Source organism: Schistosoma haematobium, chromosome 1, assembly GCF_000699445.3.
Source record: "Schistosoma haematobium chromosome 1, whole genome shotgun sequence".
Lineage (NCBI taxonomy): Eukaryota > Metazoa > Platyhelminthes > Trematoda > Strigeidida > Schistosomatidae > Schistosoma > Schistosoma haematobium.
Window position 1 is genome coordinate 88,775,862 of NC_067196.1, and position 22,422 is coordinate 88,798,283.

General features: G+C 33.7%; 1 protein-coding gene across 1 annotated transcript in view; it reads left to right on the forward strand.

Annotated features, from left to right (window-relative positions):
- The window catches only part of PDE8A (High affinity cAMP-specific and IBMX-insensitive 3',5'-cyclic phosphodiesterase 8A), a 142,109-nt gene that overhangs the window by 59,920 nt on the left and 59,767 nt on the right, over nt 1-22,422 (forward strand). The window contains exons 6-8 of the mRNA XM_051209972.1: nt 13,547-13,708; nt 17,575-17,777; nt 21,746-21,803. Coding sequence (XP_051075457.1) covers nt 13,547-13,708; nt 17,575-17,777; nt 21,746-21,803 — 423 coding nt within the window. The remainder of the gene's footprint in view (nt 1-13,546; nt 13,709-17,574; nt 17,778-21,745; nt 21,804-22,422) is intronic.

Genomic DNA, 22,422 nt, shown 5'->3' on the forward strand with positions numbered 1-22,422 from the left:
CGGGATGAGGTTGTTAACCCCATGCCCAACCCTCCTCTTTTATCTGGGCTTGAGACCGGCAGTAGCCCTCAGAGGGACTCCAGGCGGAGTCATTAGGTATAGTACTGATCCAAAATCACTAGATCATACTAGATGGTTATTCATGATTTCATTACTTGGTGTTATTAGATGCCTTCTAATCATCCTTTTCATACTATTAATTTTCATTATACTGGTTAATAACATGAAATACATACGGAAAACATATTTATTAAGTTGTGTAAATAAGGTGTACTAAATATAGTCACCATTGATGTTAATTTGTTTTATATCAGTCTTTTAAACAGTAACACAAGGTTTCATATTTGCTAATCAACAATGGTGATTATGTCATGCAAATGAAAATTGTCTAGTTAGATTCCAAGTCAAGTTACTTGATATTACAAGAAAATTCAAGTCGATCTTTTTATTCTGTAAATCGATCGTAAACAATAATTTGAACTTATTCATGTGACATCAGTAGACTGTAACTTTCCTGATTGTTTGCAATAAGACTATCTAAGGCCTACTTTATGTAACTGTTAATGATTCTATTCAGCATAATAATTAAAACATATAGATCAAATAAATGGACATTAACAAATGTATAATCTGTAGCTGGCTTTCAGAACTCAGTAGATAAGTAGATAACGCGATAGCGTTTCAAGCAAAAGAGTACTGGGTTCGAGTCCCAGAGTCGACATCAATTCTGAGATGCAGGTACATCCAGTTGACGGGTCCCAAAAGGAGGACGAAACGCGTGTCGTGGATTCCACTGCTAACCACTATCCATCTTTGCTAAAAATGCTTGTAAATTAACGTAATATCGAAGCAATCCGAACAGGATGCACATATGCCAATAACAGACTGATCATTTTCAGTCCTTAACATCAATGGGAAGATTCCAATGAAATTATACCAAGTGAATTTCTAATTGCTCAAAAAAATATCTCTATTCTCATAATATTTCAATCTCTATATTGTTTAGCATCTTTTAGTGGCCTAGGATCTGACTCTAGCTTGATTGTTCCTCATTCTTATTGAGATATATATACCGTTAATCCTAATATATAATTCTCGACTTAATACATGTTAGAGAATAAGGGAATTAATTAAGCCAAATACGAGTATGGGTTTTTGAATACAAATATTTCGTATAGTCACTGATCTGTACAGGCAATCAGAGGGATTAATCGAAAGAAGCGAAGGGAAGAGAGTGAAGCGAAATGACACGCAGCAGAGAAGGTATATGAGCCAACTCCATTTAATCAAGCGTTAATCAATATTTATAGCCAGACGTGATGAATAGAATAAGAAGCGTACACACATATACGCTCATATAAAAACAATTAAGGTTGATAAGTGAATAATTGTAAGAAGGTCAAAATGTGACTCAGGAAGAATGGATAAATTAGTTTGTCCCAAAGCTATAATAAGCTATATGGGTTCGATATACCAGCCACTACACCTCTATTAGACACACTATCATTCAATTATTCGGTTTGAGACAAATTACCAACAGGGCTAAGATATATCCTTATTATTATTATTATTATTATTATTATTATAATACTCCTGTCCATCAAGTATTTTACTGCTACTCTTATTTATTTTAGTAAACGTTTTACATATCCCTGTGTTAGTCTATTAAAAATGTCAAATTTTATCGTTTGTTCAAACAGAACAACGACTTTAAGTTCAACAGAGATGTTGAATGAGTAACTCACAATCTAAATGAATTGACCGTCTGTACTGATAATTATTAACATCATCAGTAACTTTAGCTAGGTATCCTTTAGAACTATAGACTATTATTTACCATTTTAATAACCGAAAAGTATTGTAAACCATAATGAGATTTAAAATACTTCATTTCAGTTCTCTAAGGCATCGTAAGTATGCTCTACTGAAGAATTTTATAGCAGGGTCAGACAACTGTTAGTTGCTTTTTAAGTCATCAACTGTTATTCATAAGATATTAATTTATATTGTATATTTCTAAGCACCTTATATCACTGAATATGCGCCATCAAATTCCGTCTCAACTGAGGAGTTACGTGGGGCATTAGAAAAGTATTCCAGAACTGGGACGAAATAATTGTCCAATATTTCTCCAGCTGAAGAAGAAATTAGGAAAAGACGATGGAAATGGATAGGACATACATTACGCAAAACGTCAAACTGCATCACGAGGCAAGCCCTAACTTGGAATCCTGAAGGGAAGCGAAAAAGAGGAAGGCCAAAGAACACATTGCGTCGGATAATAGAAGCAGATATGAAAACGATGAATTACAACTGGACGGAGCTAGAAAGGATTGCCCAGGACAGGGTTGGATGGAGAATGCTGGTGAGCGGCCTATGCTTCTTCACGAGGAGTAACAGGCGTAAGTAAGTAATTAAGTTTAGAAAAGTACGAAATATTGGACAATTATTTCGTCCCAGTTCTGGAATACTCTGTAGAACATATAAATAAACCTATTAAGAGTCGAATTCACAATATTCAGGACATAAGGAAATCACATTCAGTATTAAAAGATCAGGATACAGTCCGAACAATCAACCATTTTTATTGGTAGGTAACTTGCTCATTTCTAGAATAGTTATACTCCCTTAGTCACAAATTATAAATACACTAAAAGTTAACATGTTAAGAAAACAAATAAGAAAACCGAAATGTTCACATTCTTCGATCGGTGAATCGTATCCATAACTTTAGGTCACTTTTCTGTTCACTAATTGAGTATTGCACACTAGATTATGATTTTTATTAAGAATTACATTTCACGCTGTTGAAATAATCTCCATCTGTCTGTTATAAACATGTTCAGTGTAGCGCACCTGATATGTGTTATGTAAAACACATATGCAACATGGGTTAGTACATGAAATGTTTTATACAAAATTACACCCTAATATACTGAACATATCTATTAAACGCACGGAAAATGACTGGAAGCATTAGTTATGATACAATTGGTGAATATAACAAACATTGTGGATAACCAAATTGATTTCTAAATCTATTCGTAATGCGCTTACGATTTTAGTACAACTCAAGCTGATTTTTTTACAAAGTCATTATTTTCTTGTTGAACATCCGTTTATTTAATTAAGAAATAAAATCTATCTTCTCCCACAAAGCCCCCAAATGCCCTAGTATAGCCGAGGGTGGGAAGAGTCAACTCTGCCTGTCAAAATGCTCTCATATGGCCACACGTATACAGCTACTATCAGGGAAGTCCTACTCACTGCCTTCTCGTGACATTACTGTTGTTTACAAAATTGAGAAGACGAAAAGCGAATGTCCGTTGCTTTAGCCGCGTTAGTGGACACAGAGTATACACCTAAGGGAGTTGAAAAACCCTGATTCCAAACCAATGGTGCACATAGACTCCATGATATTAAGGGAACAAATGGTGTATGATCCAATTATTGGTTACTGGCTACCACCGCCTGATGTTGTTCCACTGCTTTGTGGATCCGATTTTTCAGTTGGAGGTTCCGGGTGTAGCCCCACCTAAGTAAACCATCTGCTTTGGTTTGGGCACCTGGATGATATCTCAGCTCTTACACAAATCGAATGAATTTTGTATTTGCTTCTGATTTCTATAAAAGGACAAGATAAACATTTGTAGATTAGTTTAGTTTTCTTTTCATTTACTCCTTATAATAAATTTTTTTCATATTTATTAATACCATGTAAACTAAATTGTGTAAATCGTCCGAATTTTATCCAAACAAGACAATGACGTAAGCAGTTGGTTAAAAGATTAAACAAATGTTAGAATATAGATAATAGTTAAGAGTAAAGTTTGGGATGTATTCTTTATGTTACTTCAGACTCCATTATTTGTATATATATACCTAGAATATAGTGCGAATGTTTACAAATGGACTCAGTCGATCAGTCTAAAGGATAACATGGCATTCGTAAAAGCGATAAATACTAGATTCAACCTTCAAATTGATTATCAATATCATGATCTAGATGACTTCAAAATAGATTGGCTCACAAGTTCTATTAATATATATCCAATCGGAACAATGACGCATAAATCCATACGAGCAGTTTAGAATCCTTACCGGTCCTTCTTCTTGCCTAGCCCTGCTTGTTGAATCCAGAACACCATCTTAGCCTCCTCGATATAAATCATGGGTTTACACAGAAACCAAACAGACCATATTGTACCATAAAATAAAAAAGAAACATTTGTACAAGATCTAGACAAAAATGACAGTGATTGTGAGAGACTGTAATTAATAGACTGGGCGTAACTCAAGAATAGTAAATCGTATAATAATAGTCTATGGGTTAAAATATAGCTTATAATAAGAGAAACATGGAATGTCAATTAGAGATAAGATTCTAATTTTGGCATATTTAAATCATAAATTGTCAAATAACGTATTACGCAATGAGAATTTTTCCGTAGAAGTATGATGACATCAAGTGAAGCAAATATGAAATGTATTAAAGAGTTTGTTTAGCTTAGCAACAAATGCAACATTGAACTAATTAGCCTAATCTTATATGGAATGTATTCAGTTTTGAATAGCAGTATTTATAATGTTATTTATTTCCATAATGTTCGGATACGTGTAGGAAGTTATCAATGATACAAATTTAAATCCAAAGTATGTTTTTCAATCTATCTTTCAATATAAGCATTCGTAGAGATTGTTGAATGTAATTGTGATTACTAACTAACCCTAATTAGATAACCATCATAAACCAGGTAACATTGGGTAACTGTTTTAACTTTGTACGAGACTTCCGCAGTAAGTATTCAAGACGTCATTGAATGTTGAATCTAAATCCTTCAGATCTTGAACTGAACGCTTGACTTTTAGACCAACAAGCTAGAATCCAATGATGTATATTTCTAACTCTAACCAATTCTCGATTTTGTTCGATTATCATACAGTAACACTGGTAGATAATTTTTTCCCACCCTGACATTGTTAAACTTTATTTGTCATAACTAATTTCTAGATCTGATGCTCAATGCGACTTCACAAAAAATAGGTTTTTCAAGGTGAATACTGTAATATATATTTGACCACATGATGTATAACATAATACATTCAACCTAAACAACCATTTTACTTACTAACTTACTTACTTACGTCTGTTAGTCCTAATGAAGCATAGGCCTCCAAACAGCATTCTCCAAGCCACTCTGTCCTGGGCCTTTCTTTCTAGTTCTATCCAATTTTCGTTCATTTTTCTGATGTCTCTCTTCATTTATCAGCGTAGTGTATTCTTCGGTCTTCCACTTTTCCTTTGACATTGAGGATTCCACATGAGGGATTGTCTTATGACGCAGTTGGGTGCTTTCCTAAATGTGTGTCCTATCCACTTCCAGCACTTCTTCATGATTACTTCCACCTCTGGAATCTGGTTTGTTCTCTCCCATAGTAGTTTGTTACTGATACTGTTTGGCCAACGCATCAGAAGTATTTTGCATAGACAGCTGTTAATAAACAATTGTATCTTCTGGTTGATGGCTTTTGAAATTCTCTAGGTTCCCACCCCATATAGTAGAAGTGTCTTGACATTTATATTGTAAATTCTGAGTTTGGTGTTAGTTTACAGACAGTTGTTTTGAGTTCCAGATATTCTTCAGTTTTAAATATGCTACTCTTGCTTTACCGATCGGCGTCTTGACATCTGCATGAGACCCACCATGTCCATCGATGATGCTGCCTGAATATGGGAAGGTTTCTACCTTCTTTAAATCTTCTCCATCAAGTGCGATTAGATTGATGCATGTTGTGTTGTGTTGGAGAGTCTTTCTTGTCTTAACAACCATTATCAAGACCTAATCCCACTTGTATCATTCAATTAGTTATAAAATCAACTAGTTATGTAGTTTATACACCTGACAATTCTCAATGTCATATATCAATAGAATTACTATTACCTTATTTACACTAGTCCATTCTTTGATATTAATTTATCATAAATCTAATAATCTGAATTAATTAATCTCTACAAAATGATTTCCGACCATTTAAAATCTAAAAAATAATAATAATAATAGGGAAAATCTACATCTATATGCCTATTATATACATGTATACTGATTTGTTTTAGTACATTTGAATTCATTCATAAGCTTTATCATTGAATAAATTTGTAAGAAAGGAGTGGTTTATATCACGAATGTGTATAATAGAACAAACAAACTAACGAAATCATTATAGGGAGAAAGAGACAGAGAGAGAGAGAGAGAAGCAAACCCGCCCCCCAAAAAAAGAAGAAAATAAACAACATAGACTACCTGACCAAATTAATTTGACTTGTAGTTCTTTTCATTGTTGTTGTTGTTGTTGTTGTTGATGGTGGTGGTATTGATGTTGTTGCATTATCTATGGGATGATTTTTCATTTATTCATCATTTATCACATGTTTTAAATATGTTGTCCGGACTTAGTCGTCATGTCTAGGTTTATAGCAGGGATTTCCCTTTTTTTGAAAAAAAGAAAAAAAATTTTTTTTTCTGTTTTTTATTAAGATTTTCTTAATTCATTTATAGAAAATTGATCATTAAAATAATCTCCTTATTAGACAACCATATTTTAGCCAAATATTTCACTAGATAAATTGAATTCACTTATAATGGTAATTTTTCAATCAAAATGATGATACCTACTGTTATATCCCGATAAGTATAATGAATGGTAACTTTTGGGATCCATTTATGGACCAGTATCATGAGTATATTTTTATCGTATAATTGATAAATGACTAAACTATTCATATTCATGTCCCTCTTATTATGAGCTCTATTTTGACCTATGAACTATTATTATACGATTTACCATTATTGAGTTATACACAGTCTATCAATTACTACCTCCCACACTCACGGCCTCATTTGGCTAAATCTTGTACAAATGTTATTTTCCATTTTATGATATGATGTGGTCTGTCTGGTTGGTATATGAACCCAGTATGCTTGAAATAAATGATTCATATCGCAGACGGTCGGATTGGTGTTCTAGACTTAATTGGTTGGGCTAGGCGGTAAGCAGAACCGATAAATACTCTAGACTGCTCGCATGGGTTTATACGTTACTGGTCCGATCGATAATCTACTGCTCTCTAATTAGCGGTATCAATACGTTATACATTAGCAGGGCACACAGGCGACAACGTATAACACCTACTACTATTGAAAATTACTAAGTTAAAATGTAACAACAGTTTTAAGATATTTTAACAATGCTCAATTATGACCCAATACAGAATAGAGAAAATATAACCTATATGCATCTTAACTAAGAAACTGCTTGTTAACTTTTTTTATGATACAGGCCTTATCTAATGACATAAGTAAATTATTTTATTCATATGTAAAACAGTATAGTTTCATATGTCGATAACAGTATATGGAAATTTCTCAATGGTGAACATTTCATTGATATCCTTCATAGTTATTATTTATGTGGAAACTTTCAACTTACATTAGAAATTATTACAACACATTATGCATAAATTTAGTGAACCATATGTATAGTGTAATATTATCGATTGATTGGCACAAATTGATGACACCAATAATGTGTTTATTTATAATTTTGATGAATAATATAAATTGATTGGTTAAATATTGACAGTTGAAATTAAAATTAATCTTTATTTATGATACCGAATTTTTCACAATCCCTACAACAAAAGCCCCCAAATGCCCTGGTATGGCCGAGAGTGGGGTGGGCCCGACCTCCCTCTCCAAATACTCTCACACGGCCACGCGTATATAGCCTCTACCAGCGAAGTCCAACTCACCGCCTTCTCGTGGCGGGGGTGTTGTTTACGAAATTGAGAGGACGAAAAGCGAATGTCCGGCGCCTTAACCGGATTCCAAACCAAATCAATGGTGCACATGGGCTCCAGTATCCTAAGGGAACAAATGGCGTATGAATCAATCGTTGGTCACCGGCTACCATGGGACTGCATCTCGTCACGATGCTCCACTGCCTTGTGGGTCAGACCTTAAGGTCAAAGGCTTGGAGTATGGTCCCCTAAGAAAACCACCTGCTTCGGTTTGGGCACCCGGGCAGTATCAGAGACCTCACACAAATCGAATGATTTATGTGGCGCATATCTATTTGGTGCCTCCTTGTACCAATATCTATGTGTTAAAAAGAAAATAAATAAATGAGTAATAACAACAAAAAAACACAGCTAATAAAGAGTAACCAAATGAACCGATCCATTCATTTTTTACTTTTTTTTCAAAACGATTTGTTTGAAATAAATGTCTCAAGTGAAGAAATAGTTTACACCAAATTACGAAACATCAGAAAACCTAATTTTTCTACTCATTGGGATATTACAAATATATTACTATTATTTATAACAATCTACCCAATGCTCAATTTATTCGAAATTATCAAATCAACCGTTGGTAATGAGACCTATAAAAGAGAAAAGGGTTTTTTTCAAAAATAATTCTGTTTCAGTAATCTAAAAGTAATATGCCTACTATTCAGGTCATGAATGTTCAAAGTTCGATCTCCGGCAAGATTTTTAGTTTACCATGCTGATCAGATACAAATGAAATCGGAGATATATATATATATTGTAGTGGCCGGTATCATGGCAAGCCCGTTTAGGTTACTCTAGCTTCTAAATAGACCAATTTATTCATTCTTACCAAGCTAGCTACATTTTGACATTATCACTTATTTGTTCAATAACCATGTTCGTTTTTATGTGTTCATTACTTGCCCTATTCATTATGTAACTGTAACGTATTTTATTTGACTATGAATATCGATTCACTCTTGGTTAAATGGAGTTGGCTCACTCCTTCTTTCCAGTCCATCGACACTTGTTCCTCTTTTCAAATCTTCTTGAATAGAACGGTAATCATTTTTGCCGTTACTTCTAGGTCTGACTTTAGTGCTTCAGCCGTTATATTGTCAGGTCCTGTTGCTGCCCCAAACCTAATTTGTCTGATGAACATGTTGATTTCTTCAATCGTAGGTAGAGTGGCAGCTATAGAAAGGTTTGTGTGTGTTGCCTCTATAGCCGGTGGATTCAACGAAACTCGTCTATTCAAGAGTTCCTCGAAGTATTCTACCTATATGTTCTATTGTTCTTGAGTCTCAGTGATTGCCTTGCCTTCTTTGTCCTTGACCGGTCTCTCTGGTTTACCATATTTCCTTTCGCGTTTCTTCGTTAAGATATATAGTTGTTTCGTATTTCCTCCTGTTGCAGCTTTTTCCACTGTTACTGCTAGCTCTTCCACGTATTTCTCCCTATAGACTTCAATGCTCCTCTTCATTTGGTTGTTTGCTTCTGTGTATTCATCTTATACCTTGACTTTTTATGCTCTTGTTAGAGTGTTGTTAACTGCGGTAGTCTTTTTCTTTCTTTTTTGAATGATGTCTAGTGTTGTATATTACCCTATTTCTCCAACGGCAAATTTTGCTATGAGCTAAACTGTAAATGTGAATCAATCATTTCAAAATGGGCTATTCGGCTTATTTGTCCACTTTTACTGAGTGCAGAACAATAGGTGAAGATTGGAAGGAAGAAGACAGAACTAGCAATAAATACGTGTTTAGTGTCTTTTGGTATTTAATAAAGTTACTTTTTACATTGGAATGTAATAAAATGATGGTCACTTAGTTTCCGTACATATTCTAATAATCAGTCAGTTTTTGTCCATTTCTATATCTTTAAATTGTGAGAGTAAAATGCTACAAACTGAAATTTACGTTTTACAGTGATTAGTCTCTTTTCCCATCTCGAAATTTATTATAAACATTTATGTAATTTATATTGTATCACTACCTATCAGATAGAAAACATGGAGCCCCTCTGGGTCTCCGGCTGGCCCCAAGCTGGGATAAATGCGAAAAGGGGTTGGGCATAGGGTTAGTGACCCCCCCCCCCGTAGAAAACTAACCCGCTTTAGTGGCCCGTGAATCTGACTCCTATTTAGAGCTTACGAATGTTTGCTATCGCTGATTCTCGTATATCATCGTCGACTTAAATCACGTTAGTCAATAACGGAATTTAGATAAGTCAAATAACGAGAATAGGATTTTGAATACATATATTTTGTATGTAAAGTGAATGTAATAGAACAGAGCAAAATGACACGCAGGGAAGATGGCTGGGAAGCCAACTCCATTTTAGTCAAGCGTTACTCAATATTTATAGTCAGACAAAATAAAGCTACAGACATGTGATTAATAGGATAAGAAGGGCACACACATATACGCTCATATAAAAGCAGTCTAGATTGATAAGCGAATAAATAACAAGGTCAAAGTATGGCTCGAGGAGAATGAATAAAATGGGATGTCCGGAAGCTAGAATAAGGTTTATGGGCTTGGCATAATAACTGACACTACACCGCTAAAAAAAGAACGCTAACCAGAAAATCTATCAAATAAGCAATAAACTTGATGAGATCCTTTTTCATGTTTTGTCGGCTAGGTTCTACTTTTTAATCTCGGACGATAAAAGAAACCAAGAATACAAACCAAGCTTTTCACTTAAGATCAATCTATATTTAAGGGAAGAAAGTATTTATTGAATTACCAGGGTCTTTATTACTTCAGATATCCCCAGAAGAGATATTTGTGCCATCATATGCAATGACATTTACAGGAAGATATACTCTTCTTCTGATTATTTTGGTGTTGATATTCTAGGATGTTCCTTGAAGAACTGTCTAAAAATAATCTTATCATATAACTGATTTCCAGAAAATCTTCTTACTTCTTACCCTCTGTGTATTTAGTAAATCGCATATATTTCCTGTAGTATTCTATCTTTATATGAAATCTTTATTTTATATATTACCACCACTGAATTAACTACTTCTATGAACCCAGTGTTCATCTTTCTATGCTAATGAGGTATAGCAACTTGAACCGATGCATATATATATGCCTGTTCCTTTATTGTAGCTAACTGACTGAGTATTCTGCTTATTTTTAGCTAACTTATCATAATAGTTATTATCATTCCAACAAATTTATTTGTAATATAAAAAGAAAAACGTACATTTACATTCATATTTCATATACGATCAATCTACAATGTCAATATAATGCCCATTTCGAATGTTTATCTTATTCAGTGAATAAACTGACAATACATCGATAATCGATAAACAGTTTTATAGGATACACGATAAAGATGTCTATTCATTAGTTTAACTCTTTAATTCACTCTCTTTTTGAAATGTATTCTTGACAGTTGGCAACTTTTAGTATAACCACACAATTTATTATTATTATTATTCGTTACCGTTGGGGGGGGGGAGGGGGAATAGGTATACATGCATGTATACACATGTATATAAATATAATACTTGAATGTACTAGTTACTTGTCATAATTATTGATTATATATTTAAATAACCTACTTTCTTTAAGTAGTCTATGATCAATGTGACTAAAAGTAATATGTTAGCAATGTTTTAAATGAATGATGTAATCTAGAAGAATCATACTTATAATGAAGAAGAAGATATCATTACATTACAATTTGGAGCCTGTTATATACACTATAGTATATTCAATGATAATAGTATGAGAGAAAACAAAAAAATTTTCGTTTTAAACTGACCAAAATATCAGGAATTATTCTTAGTTAGAACACCATTGGAAATTTTAAATCATTGAGATGGTGGAGAAGATTTGTAGCTCAAGTGGATGATTTTGACGGAGTTTTGTTTTCTGAGCTGGATGGTTTGGTCGTGGAGCTTTCATCGTTCTTCTGAACGACATCATCAGCACAAACTTCAGATGGAAGTGAAGTGTTCGAATTTCTCCATATGTGTTTCACAGCTTGTTCTGCACACCTTGACGTTGATTGGTTCTTATTGATCTTAAATTTGTCATTGTTTTCTTCGAACACTTCAGTTCTATTTGAAGTTTGTGCTGATGATATCGTTCAGAAGAACGATGAAAGCTCCACGACCAAACCATCCAGCTCAGAGAACAAAACTCCATCAATTGAAATCATTGGATGACCGTTTCATTTTAGTATGAAACTCTTGACAACCCGGTATTTGGGGACAGAGCCTGAACACTTTTGATTTGGTTGGCATGTGGACGCTTAATATCTAGAACTATGAATCAGCATCCAATCATTCAATTTTGTTAAGTTTTTAATTGTGTACTAATTAAGACTAACTTGATGTTTAAAATTTATGTAAATTTCATTATCTCTACAAAATTCTATGCTGATCAAGAAACGTTTCAAGATGAATTGACAAGTAATACGGTGCATGTCTTACAATGTGTTGTAAGCTTTAAAGTGTTAGACTTGTCAATTAAGATAGTAATCGTTCATGATAAGCTAGTTTCCAGTGATCTTTGAACAGGTAGAAATCTGTTATCATAAGTATATTCATACTGATTCAATTCATATAGTTTACTTTATGAACGTGAAAAGTATTGAACATTTTGTAATGGTTAATTCTCTGATCAAATAGATAATAATGATAATTATTCAATTCATTTATTAAGTACAGATTATTTTAGTCGACTTTGAACCATACTTTAGGTTTGAAGGTTAGTAATATTGTAATGATTCATAAACTGATGAAAATGAAATAATAGAAAAGCCCTAAAATTTACTGATTAAAATCTGAGTCCTTTCATTCTTTTCTGGTAAGCGTTTTTTTTAGCCATTTAGTTTTCTACGGGATGGGGACGCTAACCTCATGCCCAACCCTCCTCCTTTACCCGGGCTCGGGACCGGCAGTAACTCTGGAAGAGCTACAGGCGGAGTTGAGTCCTTTCATTACTGAGCTCCACTACATATATATATGACATACTATTATATTCTTACTTTAGAGCTAAGAAGAAATTTTCAAGGTTTGTGAGGAAATCTCCTCTACATTATGAAGACGTTTGGCTATTTATCTTTCACGTAGGGTATGATACATTTGTAATTTTTCTCAAAATAACACACTGCTAGTTATGACTGAAATATTGTGGAAAGTATATCAGTATATATATATATATACCTTCTTGTTTACAAGCATTTATGTTTAAAACATATTTCAAGTATAGCTTTTATTTACTTTACTTACTTACGCCTATTACTTCCAATGGAGCATAGGCATTCTCCAACCCGCTCTTTCCTGAGCCTTCTTTTCTAGTTCTATCCAATTGTTGTTCATTTTGTTCATATCTGTCTTTATTTCTCGGTTTAATGTGTTCATTGGTCTTTCTCTTCTCCTTTCGGCTATGAGGATTCCACTCCGACTAGAGGCTATGGTTACTGCCGATTCTAAGCTCGATTAAAAGAGGAGAGTTGGGCATGGGGTTAACAATCCCATCCTGTAGAAAACAACCTTGCCATAAATAGAACACTAACCAGAAAAAAGTAATTCAAACCAGCTTTTATTTAACTTATAACTAATACAATCATAAGGGAATATCTCATTGAATACATGAATTCTCATTATAATTATAGTAAAGCATTTTATTTATCATGAACATTTATCTATTTATACATGAATTCTTTTATGGTTTTTTTTTTCAGATTGTATTAATATTTTCACAGGCTGATAAACAAACTCAATTAATGGTTGATGCAGCTCAACAATTAAAACATAATTGTACATTGATCAATACAATTAAACAGGGTACAACAACAAAGGATATAGATAAGATTATTAATGAAAAGCTTATTGATGTACAACAGGTTAGTACTTCTCTCTCTCTCTCTCTCTAGCGATATTACTGTATTTATTGGCATATACAAGTGTTCATTCTAGATGGTGGTTGGAGGTAGTCGACAGGAAACCCTGGACACAGGTTTCGTGTTACCTGGCACTCCTCGGCAAGGTGTACCTGTAATCTTGAAGGAACTGGTGCTCCCTGACGGATTCGATCCCGTATCACCCAGCTTCACAGTCAGAGACGTGACCACTGAGCTATCCAGGCCGCGACTGACCTCCTGTGGGACTAAGATGTAATCACAATTGATTGATCACTGGGTGATGATCAATGTCATGCGTATCAAGTCCTTATTTAGTGCAGATCAAATGCATGACAAGTGTTCATTCTATTTCTTTATTCATTTATTATTATATTACTTACGTTGAATGTAAGATCTCTGGTTTAAACTTCATCTAACAGAGATACTGTTTAATTACAAAACATAATAAATAAGATTTGTTATGAAATGATAAAAGAACACCTATTTGGAATTCAACTGGATCTGTTGTGAAATAGTAATTCACTGAATTCACTGATGGTGGATGTGTTGTTCAGTCTCGTGGATTAGTTGAAATTAGACATTAACACCATTGGACGCCAGTTTAGTGGTTTAGAGTTAAAGCTTTCGCGCGTGAAACCGATAGGTCCTGGGTTCGAATCTCGAGAAGTGGAATCGTGGATGTGCACTACTGAGGAGTCCCACAATAGGAAAAAACTGCCGTTCAGTGATTCGAGGTTTTCTATTGTGGTTTAGCTCCAATTGACTCATAATCTCAACTATTGAAATTACTATAATATCTACAAAAACCCCTTCCAATAAATATTTGTTTAACTTTATAAAATAATGAAGTCATTTCTTACAAAATATTACTAAACACATTCATCTATAATGAAGCAGACATGGTTATACCGAGAAATCAATTTAGAATAATATACATTACATATGTTATGAACTACTAATTACTAGGACTAGAATTAAAGTTCATTTAACTAAGTCTATTTGACAAATGGTCAGTTGTAAACTGAATAACTTATTGAGAATGTACCCAGCCATGATAATTGGTTACGTGGATTCAAATCTCGCGACTAGTAACGGTTCCTTAAAGATTTCATGCAGTTACTAACGATAGGTTTATATAAAATATAATGTGAAATGAGATAATGGAGTAACTTCTAATTTGTCATAGGAAGTTTGTCATTCACATCAAACTATTCACGCAAAACTACATGGCGGACTTTAGAAATATTAACATTTTGAATGCATCTATTAGCAGTCAACTCAATATAGTGTTTATGATCGAACGAAATTCTGACTCAATGAAAGTCCTTGAAAGATGAGAGACCTAAATTTAATTATTAAAAGTTAGTAATAGTTACTACTGCTTCTACCTGGCTAACCTTTGGTTTCACCATGAAAAATGTCCCATCGACAATTATCAATTGATTACTAACGACCAACTAATAAAGACAATTTCCAGAGTTCTAGAGAGAAACCATAATCATTGAAGTCCGAACTTGTCACGAGTCAGACAGTTATCCACAATACCCAATAGAACACGGTCTCACATTATCGCAATTTATTTGAAATGAGATGTCAATACTGTCGAATGTCGGTTCAGTGATCTAAAGATTAATCGCTCGTGCGTGATACCGAATATGATGTATTCTATTTCCAGATATAAGGTTGTAGATGGATACTGGTGTACGTCTGAGGAACCCTATACTAGGACGAGACCACTGTATAATACCTTTAGGTTTCCATTGATTATCGAACTAAGATCAATTTGTCTCTTTAATCAAATGTATACTTAGTTTAGTCGTCATGTAACAAATAAATTCTTCTGTATCATCATTGTTGTTTTTATCATTTATTTGAATTAAATGATTTGCTTTGTAAAACCCATTTCTGATAAACATGGATGAAATTTATTATGATTTCAGTGAATAAAATCAATAATGTTTTACAGGATTAATAGTGTTTAAGTAATGAGGACATTACTAACCAAGTTCATTTAAGGTCAACCTTAGATTTTTGTTAAAATATCCTTTGAAGTGAAGCACAAAGAGTGGGGGTGACCGGGGGGTGGAGTGAATAAACAAACTTTCAAAAACTGAAACCTTAGCTGAAAATTGGTGATAGATAATTAAAATATTGATTACCTTGATGGTTTGATCATTTCTTCACATGACCTGTAGCTTAGATTGAAAAGAAAAAATATATTTAGATTTTTTTTTTCTTAAGATCATATGTTCTAGCATTATTTTAATTGTTCTGCGTAGATACGTCAGCAATACATGTCTAGAGTTTCAATTCCTTTGTACTTTATATGGATGTATTTATGTTTCTGATATGTTGGTGATTAAATTTCTCCCGATCAAATCTTGTTATTCGTTTGTGGGAATACATTTTTTTTTGCATACAGACACTATAATTAGATATACACTAATTAAAGTAGAAAAGTACATCAAATATAATGAAAAGACCTGATTAATACAACTCATATTCATTGTAATCGGTGCAAGATATTGGTCATAGGCTGGTTGACTTACTATTAATATTTTTGACGTGGTTACTAATCTTTATACACTGACAAAATTACATTTTTTTAAAAATATAGATATATTGTTGATAGATCATAAAGAAACACAATATTCTTACTTTACTTACGCCTGTTCCTCATAATGGAGCATAGGCCGCCGAACAACATTCTCCAACTCACTCTGTCCTGGGCTTTCCTTTCTAGTTCTATCCAATTTTCGTTCATTTTCCTGATGTCTGTCTTCATTTATCAGCGTAGCGTGTTCATCGGTCTTTCACTTTTCCTTTGACGTTGAGGATTCCAATTGAGGGCTTGCCTAGTGACGCAGTTCGGTGCTCCCCTCAATGTGTGTCCTATACACTTCCAGAACTTTTTCTTGATTTCTTCTTACACTGGAATCTGGTTTGTTCTCTCCGATAGTAGGTTGTTGCTGATAATGTCTGACCAACGGATCCGAAGTATTTTGCGTGGACAACTGTTAATAAACACTTGTATCTTCTGGATGATGGCTTTCGTAGTTGTCCAGGTTTCCATCCCATACAGTAGAACTGTCTTGACATAGGTATTGGAAATTCTGACTTTGATGTTGGTTTACAGACAGTTATTTTGAGTTCCAGATATTCTTCAGTTTTAAATATGCTGCTCTTGCTTTGCCAATCCGCGCCTTCACATCTTCATGAGATCCATCATATTCATCAATGATGCTACCTGGATATGTGAAGGTTTTTACCTTCTCCAAATCTTCTCCATCAAGTGTGATTCGATTGATGCATGTTGTGTTGTATCTGAGAATCTTGCTTCTCCGTTTGTGTATGCTGAGACCTACTGCTGTTGAGGCTGCTGCTACACTGGTTGTTTTCTACTGCATTTGTTGTTGCGTGTGTGATAGAGGAGCCACAATATTCAGTTTCAGAATATTTTTCCATGAAGAATATAATTTGACAGAGTTTACCTTGAATTTCATTGCATCCTTTTTATCTGATTATCTTACCTTGAGAAACCTGGATAACCACTTATACCAATCTTTAGTATAAAATATCCTTTGTGAACTTAAAACCATACAATATTGCTGGTTATTGCTACTCAAGGACTGATTATTGTAGGAATAGATTTCTCTCAGAACATAGAACATCGAACCACACTATTTGAAGAGTTATTGAAGAAACGAAATGCTACTTATTTCATAATCAATGTAATTATACTTTACTAATTTTTTGGTGTTAAAATAAAAGATTCAATGAAATTTCTTGCTGATATCAAATGTTTTGGCATACTTTTCTATTCATTGTTTTCTTTATGATCCACGTAGATTATTGATATGGTTGTACTGGATATTCGTAAGCTGAAGCCGAACCGGTCTTTTAGTATGTCCGGTACCAAATCATCACAATCCCCAGAAATTAATATCAGTAATAATAACATTAGTTCATCATTGAGCAACTGGTGTAAACAACTTAGAAGTTATTCACCGACAAAAGATTCAGTTATTGTAGGATTATTGAGTCGGAAATGGTGAGTTATTATTTGCTTATAATATCTATACGTAGGTAAACTATCGTGTTTTACTGTATTATACTAATGATATGAAGAATTCTAAGAAATAGGTGGCTAAATCCTATACAGTCAAAAAGAGTAAACGTAACCTAGGAAATAATTTGAAAATGTTTTATGACATTACTTGTTTAGAAAAACACTTTAAATATGTGTTAGTGTAAATCTGCTCAAAATCGAACCTGTAATTGTCAAGATTAAAGATAATTCAAAATATTCCTCGTGATAGACACTGGTAACTCGTGACCATATGATTATTACATAGGATTTGCAAAAACTTCATAATCTTCACAAAGTCATGTATCGATTCTTGTAACTTCTTATCATTCTGTCACATCGAAAACTACTAGTGTTGTAGCTTCGAAAATAAATACATTTTTATGTAAAGCTTAATACATTATTGGATGTTTCTTCAAGCACTGCATATCTCAATACTTTATGTTCGCTTGTATAGATCTAGACTGGAAGTAAGCTAGAGCCAACTAATCCAAAACGTGAAGTCTGTCCATAAAGTGAATGACTATTGGATTGGTCCATGTTATTAAGTGTAGACTACCTGATTGTGATCGGCGTGATCATCATGATCAATTTTTTGAAACATTGGGTGATATTTATCACAATCGATCTCAATGATGTAGGCACATTAACTCCTATTTCCATAGACTTTCAGTCTAAAAAGTAATCTAATCCTTTTTATCCCATGATTACGTTCTTTCATCTCGAATAATATTTTTTATGCTTATTATTTTATGGTACATTTTTATTACTTCCATAATCGTGACATTTGTCTTGATAATTTCATCTCTCTCTGTGCTGATATAATGTGACAACTTGTAACAATGCATAAATATATTAGGTTATATGTTGTTTATGTCTGTTTGATATTGGATGTTTAAAGGCTATGCTAATAACATGCTGACAAGAGGTGGAAAAAGGAATTAAAGGATAACTATCATTCCTTGATAATAACAAAAATCAGTGTTAACTCAAGACGTTGGAAAACACAGATCTTAGTAATCAGTTTATACGTTATCTTTAACTTTAGTCGGTTTGTAGAAGACACAAACCTCATCAACAAATGTCATTACTGAGTTATTACCTCAATCACGACTTGGTTTATTCCATCGGTCATAAGCTTCTCACTAGGACTATAAGTTAATCAACGTTAAACTTAACACTCTTCATCTTATGTCTGGTATTTAGTTGATAATGTAAGTATCATAATTATATCTCAAAACATTTTATACTAATTAAACATAAGATTAGATGAAAAAAAAAACATTCAATGTAGTTCTCTTATAGAAGAAAGATAAAAGAGTCCGCTTTTGTAAAATGTAAAACAATAAGAAACACTTCCTGTATAAATAATCAAAGTCTGTCAAACACAACTATAAATTGACTAACATGGAATAAATACAAATATAATATACAGCATCCCAGGTAATAGATATTGAAATACATTAATTCCATGTCAATACAAGATGTGATCAATGTTATTATAATGTTAATCAGTTGGTCAATCGCTGTTAAATCGCTATATACTCTCAAAAGTTCTATAATCACTTAAGTGCTCTGATTTACTAACTGGTCTCTGTAATTAGTAAGTAAACTATTTAATGGATGATAAGATATAATCAAAAATAATTGAATGTTATTCCTTAAAAACATGAACAAAGTCAACCAGTTGTTAGATCAGAAGGGGTTTTGTAGATATTATAGTAATTTTAATAGATGAGATCATGAGTCAATTGAAGCTAGACCACCATGGAGATAGGCCATAAAGCTAGACCACCACTAGGGAAAGCTTACTAGACACACATACAGAAGTTTAATCTATTAATGAATCTAATAATAGTCCTCGTACATAGTACAAATAACCGTCTTTATAGCTCAATTCGGTGTAGAATTCATTGACACACGGTAATTAGTGATACTATGTTGAATTATTTTTATCGATAAATGTCGATTAGAAATCCAGTTCTCGGTAATTTAACACAATGTACGAATATAATGTGTATGCTTATGTGTCTGGCACTATGTCAAGTACACATAGGCTACTCTAGCTTCTGGATAGACCAATTTATTCATTCTTACCAAGCTAGCTACATTTTGACATTGTCACTTATTTGTTTGTTATCCATGTCCGCGTTTCTATGTGTTCATTTATGTGTTCATTACTTACCCTATTCATTATATATCTGTAACTTATTTTTATTTAACTATAAATATCGATTCACTCTTGGTTAAATGGAGTTGACCCACTCGTCTTGTACACTGTGCATCGTTTCATTTCATTTCACTTCCTTCACTGTGTTTCACTGATTTCCTATCTAGATCAACGATTGTGTGAAAGATATTCACTACCTCGATTTAAGTCGATGATTATATACGAGGGTTGAAGGCATGTATATTTCGATGATAATCATAATACAATATAATTGGAGTCAGATACCAGTCCACTAAAAGTGATGAGTCTGTCAATAACATCACTGTCCTATCTAATTGGCGTCAAAATGAAGAGCCACCTAAACGCTTGTCTATTGGTGTCATTATTATTCTTTCTTATCAACAGAATTTGAATGTAGTGAGGTGTGGTCAAGGAGAAATGTGTTGTTGATTATAGATTTAAAGTTATCCATCAATTGCTTGTTCATATTCTACGATAATTAAAAGTGACTACAATTGGCTTCTATTTACTATCTTTTCACTGTGAACAATATTGGCTCTCACCCTCTCTTACTTGAGGAATAAACTTTTGCAACGTTCTAGATACCTTTAAGTGAATTTAATCACTTGATATTATGAGTTGCTCCTAATTTGCTCTAATACTCTTGTATGTGAGAGGTGGACCTTTGTTACCTTCAGTCGTACGCCATCTCAGTTTTGTACATATTGACTCTTTTGGGTTCACAGTTTTAATGCTTATACTTGACAATCGTTAACTACTTCAATTACTTCATCCTACTGCTTATACTTTAAAAAGCGGAACTACTGGAATTCCTACAACACAAAGTAAGAATATGAATGTCTAATGTAACGAAGATATGTTGGCTCTCCATAACATGTTTTCAAACATGTCCTAAAATCACGTTCCAAATCACATTGATCATGACAACAAAACAGAATCATTTATCTACTAAATTTTACATACATTATACATTAACACATATAAGTGGAAATACAAAGTTGCTGTTCAAAATATACAATGAATATAGTTCATCTGAATAGATACAATAAATATAATTGTCATACTTAACAAAAATCACACATCATATTAAAAGAATTTGAAACTGAATCAATACAAAATGTAGTGGTGTTTTTTTACTCCTGTCCTATTGAATACACATCACAACGGCCAGTATTCTTCGCATTCTGTTGTCAAGGGTAACAAATTTGATTATAGCAGTTAGAGATTCAACATCTATTCCTCAAAACAAACAAACAAACAAGACTATTATTATCAGATTAGTTGAAGTTAGACATTAGCACCGTTAGATGCCGACCGGCTCAGTGGTCTAGTTGGTTAAGCACCCGCGTGCGAGACTGATAGATCCTGGGTTTGAATCTCGCGAGGTGCGGGATCGTGGATGCGCACTGCTGAGGATTCCCATAGTAGGGCGGAATGGTCGTCCAGTGCTTCCAGGTTTTCCATGGTGGTCTAGCTTCAATTGACTCGTGATTTCAACCAGCGAAACAAGACTATACCTTGAGATTGTAAGTAAATCAGCCTAGTAATTATCAACATGCATTGCATAATAGATATTTCTAGCCAAATGACTGCTTAAAAGCTTAAATATTATGAGAAACTGAAAGATATTTGAATGACTGTAGTCCTAATATAACTAAACACGTTTATTTAGTGTACTAACATTATATTCGATATTTGGATATATTATTATTCTTCCCACTTATTACATTCAATTTTACAGCTCTTCTGATCAAAGAAAAATACTCATGAATAAAGCTCTAAAATCTGGTTGTAATAAGGTAAGTAAGCAACATATTTTGTTTTCACTGGTTGAAATCATGAATCAATTGAAGCTAGACCACCATGGAAAACCTGGAAGCACTGGACGACCATTTCGCCCTACTATGGGAATCCTCAGCAGTGCGCATCCACGATCCCGCACCTCGCGAGATTCAAACCCAGGATCTATCAGTCTCGCACGCGGGTGCTTAACCAACTAGACCACTGAGCCGGTCGGCATCTAACGGTGCTAATGTCTAACTTCAACCAATCCACGAAGTTGCGCCACCGTACACCATTGTCTTCAGTGAGTTGATATCTCACAACAGACCTGGTTGAACTCCACTGGTAACGGCTTCTCACTAGAACTCCAGGAGTATCTCTTGAAGTCAGTCACCATTGAGCAGATGATTATTATCAAAAGGGGTTTTGTGAAGATTTTAGAAATTTCACTGGTTTTCTTGTTTAACTTTCACCATGTTCTATATCTTCAACTCTCTTCGAAGAAAAATAATGTGTAAACATCCTTTCATAAAACGTTTTATTCAGTTTTGTGTTTAGTAATTGAAAAGAGAGTTATACTTAAGTTTGTAATTGTCCAAGTGGTATATTCGAACGAAGTGTTAGATTTACCCCAAC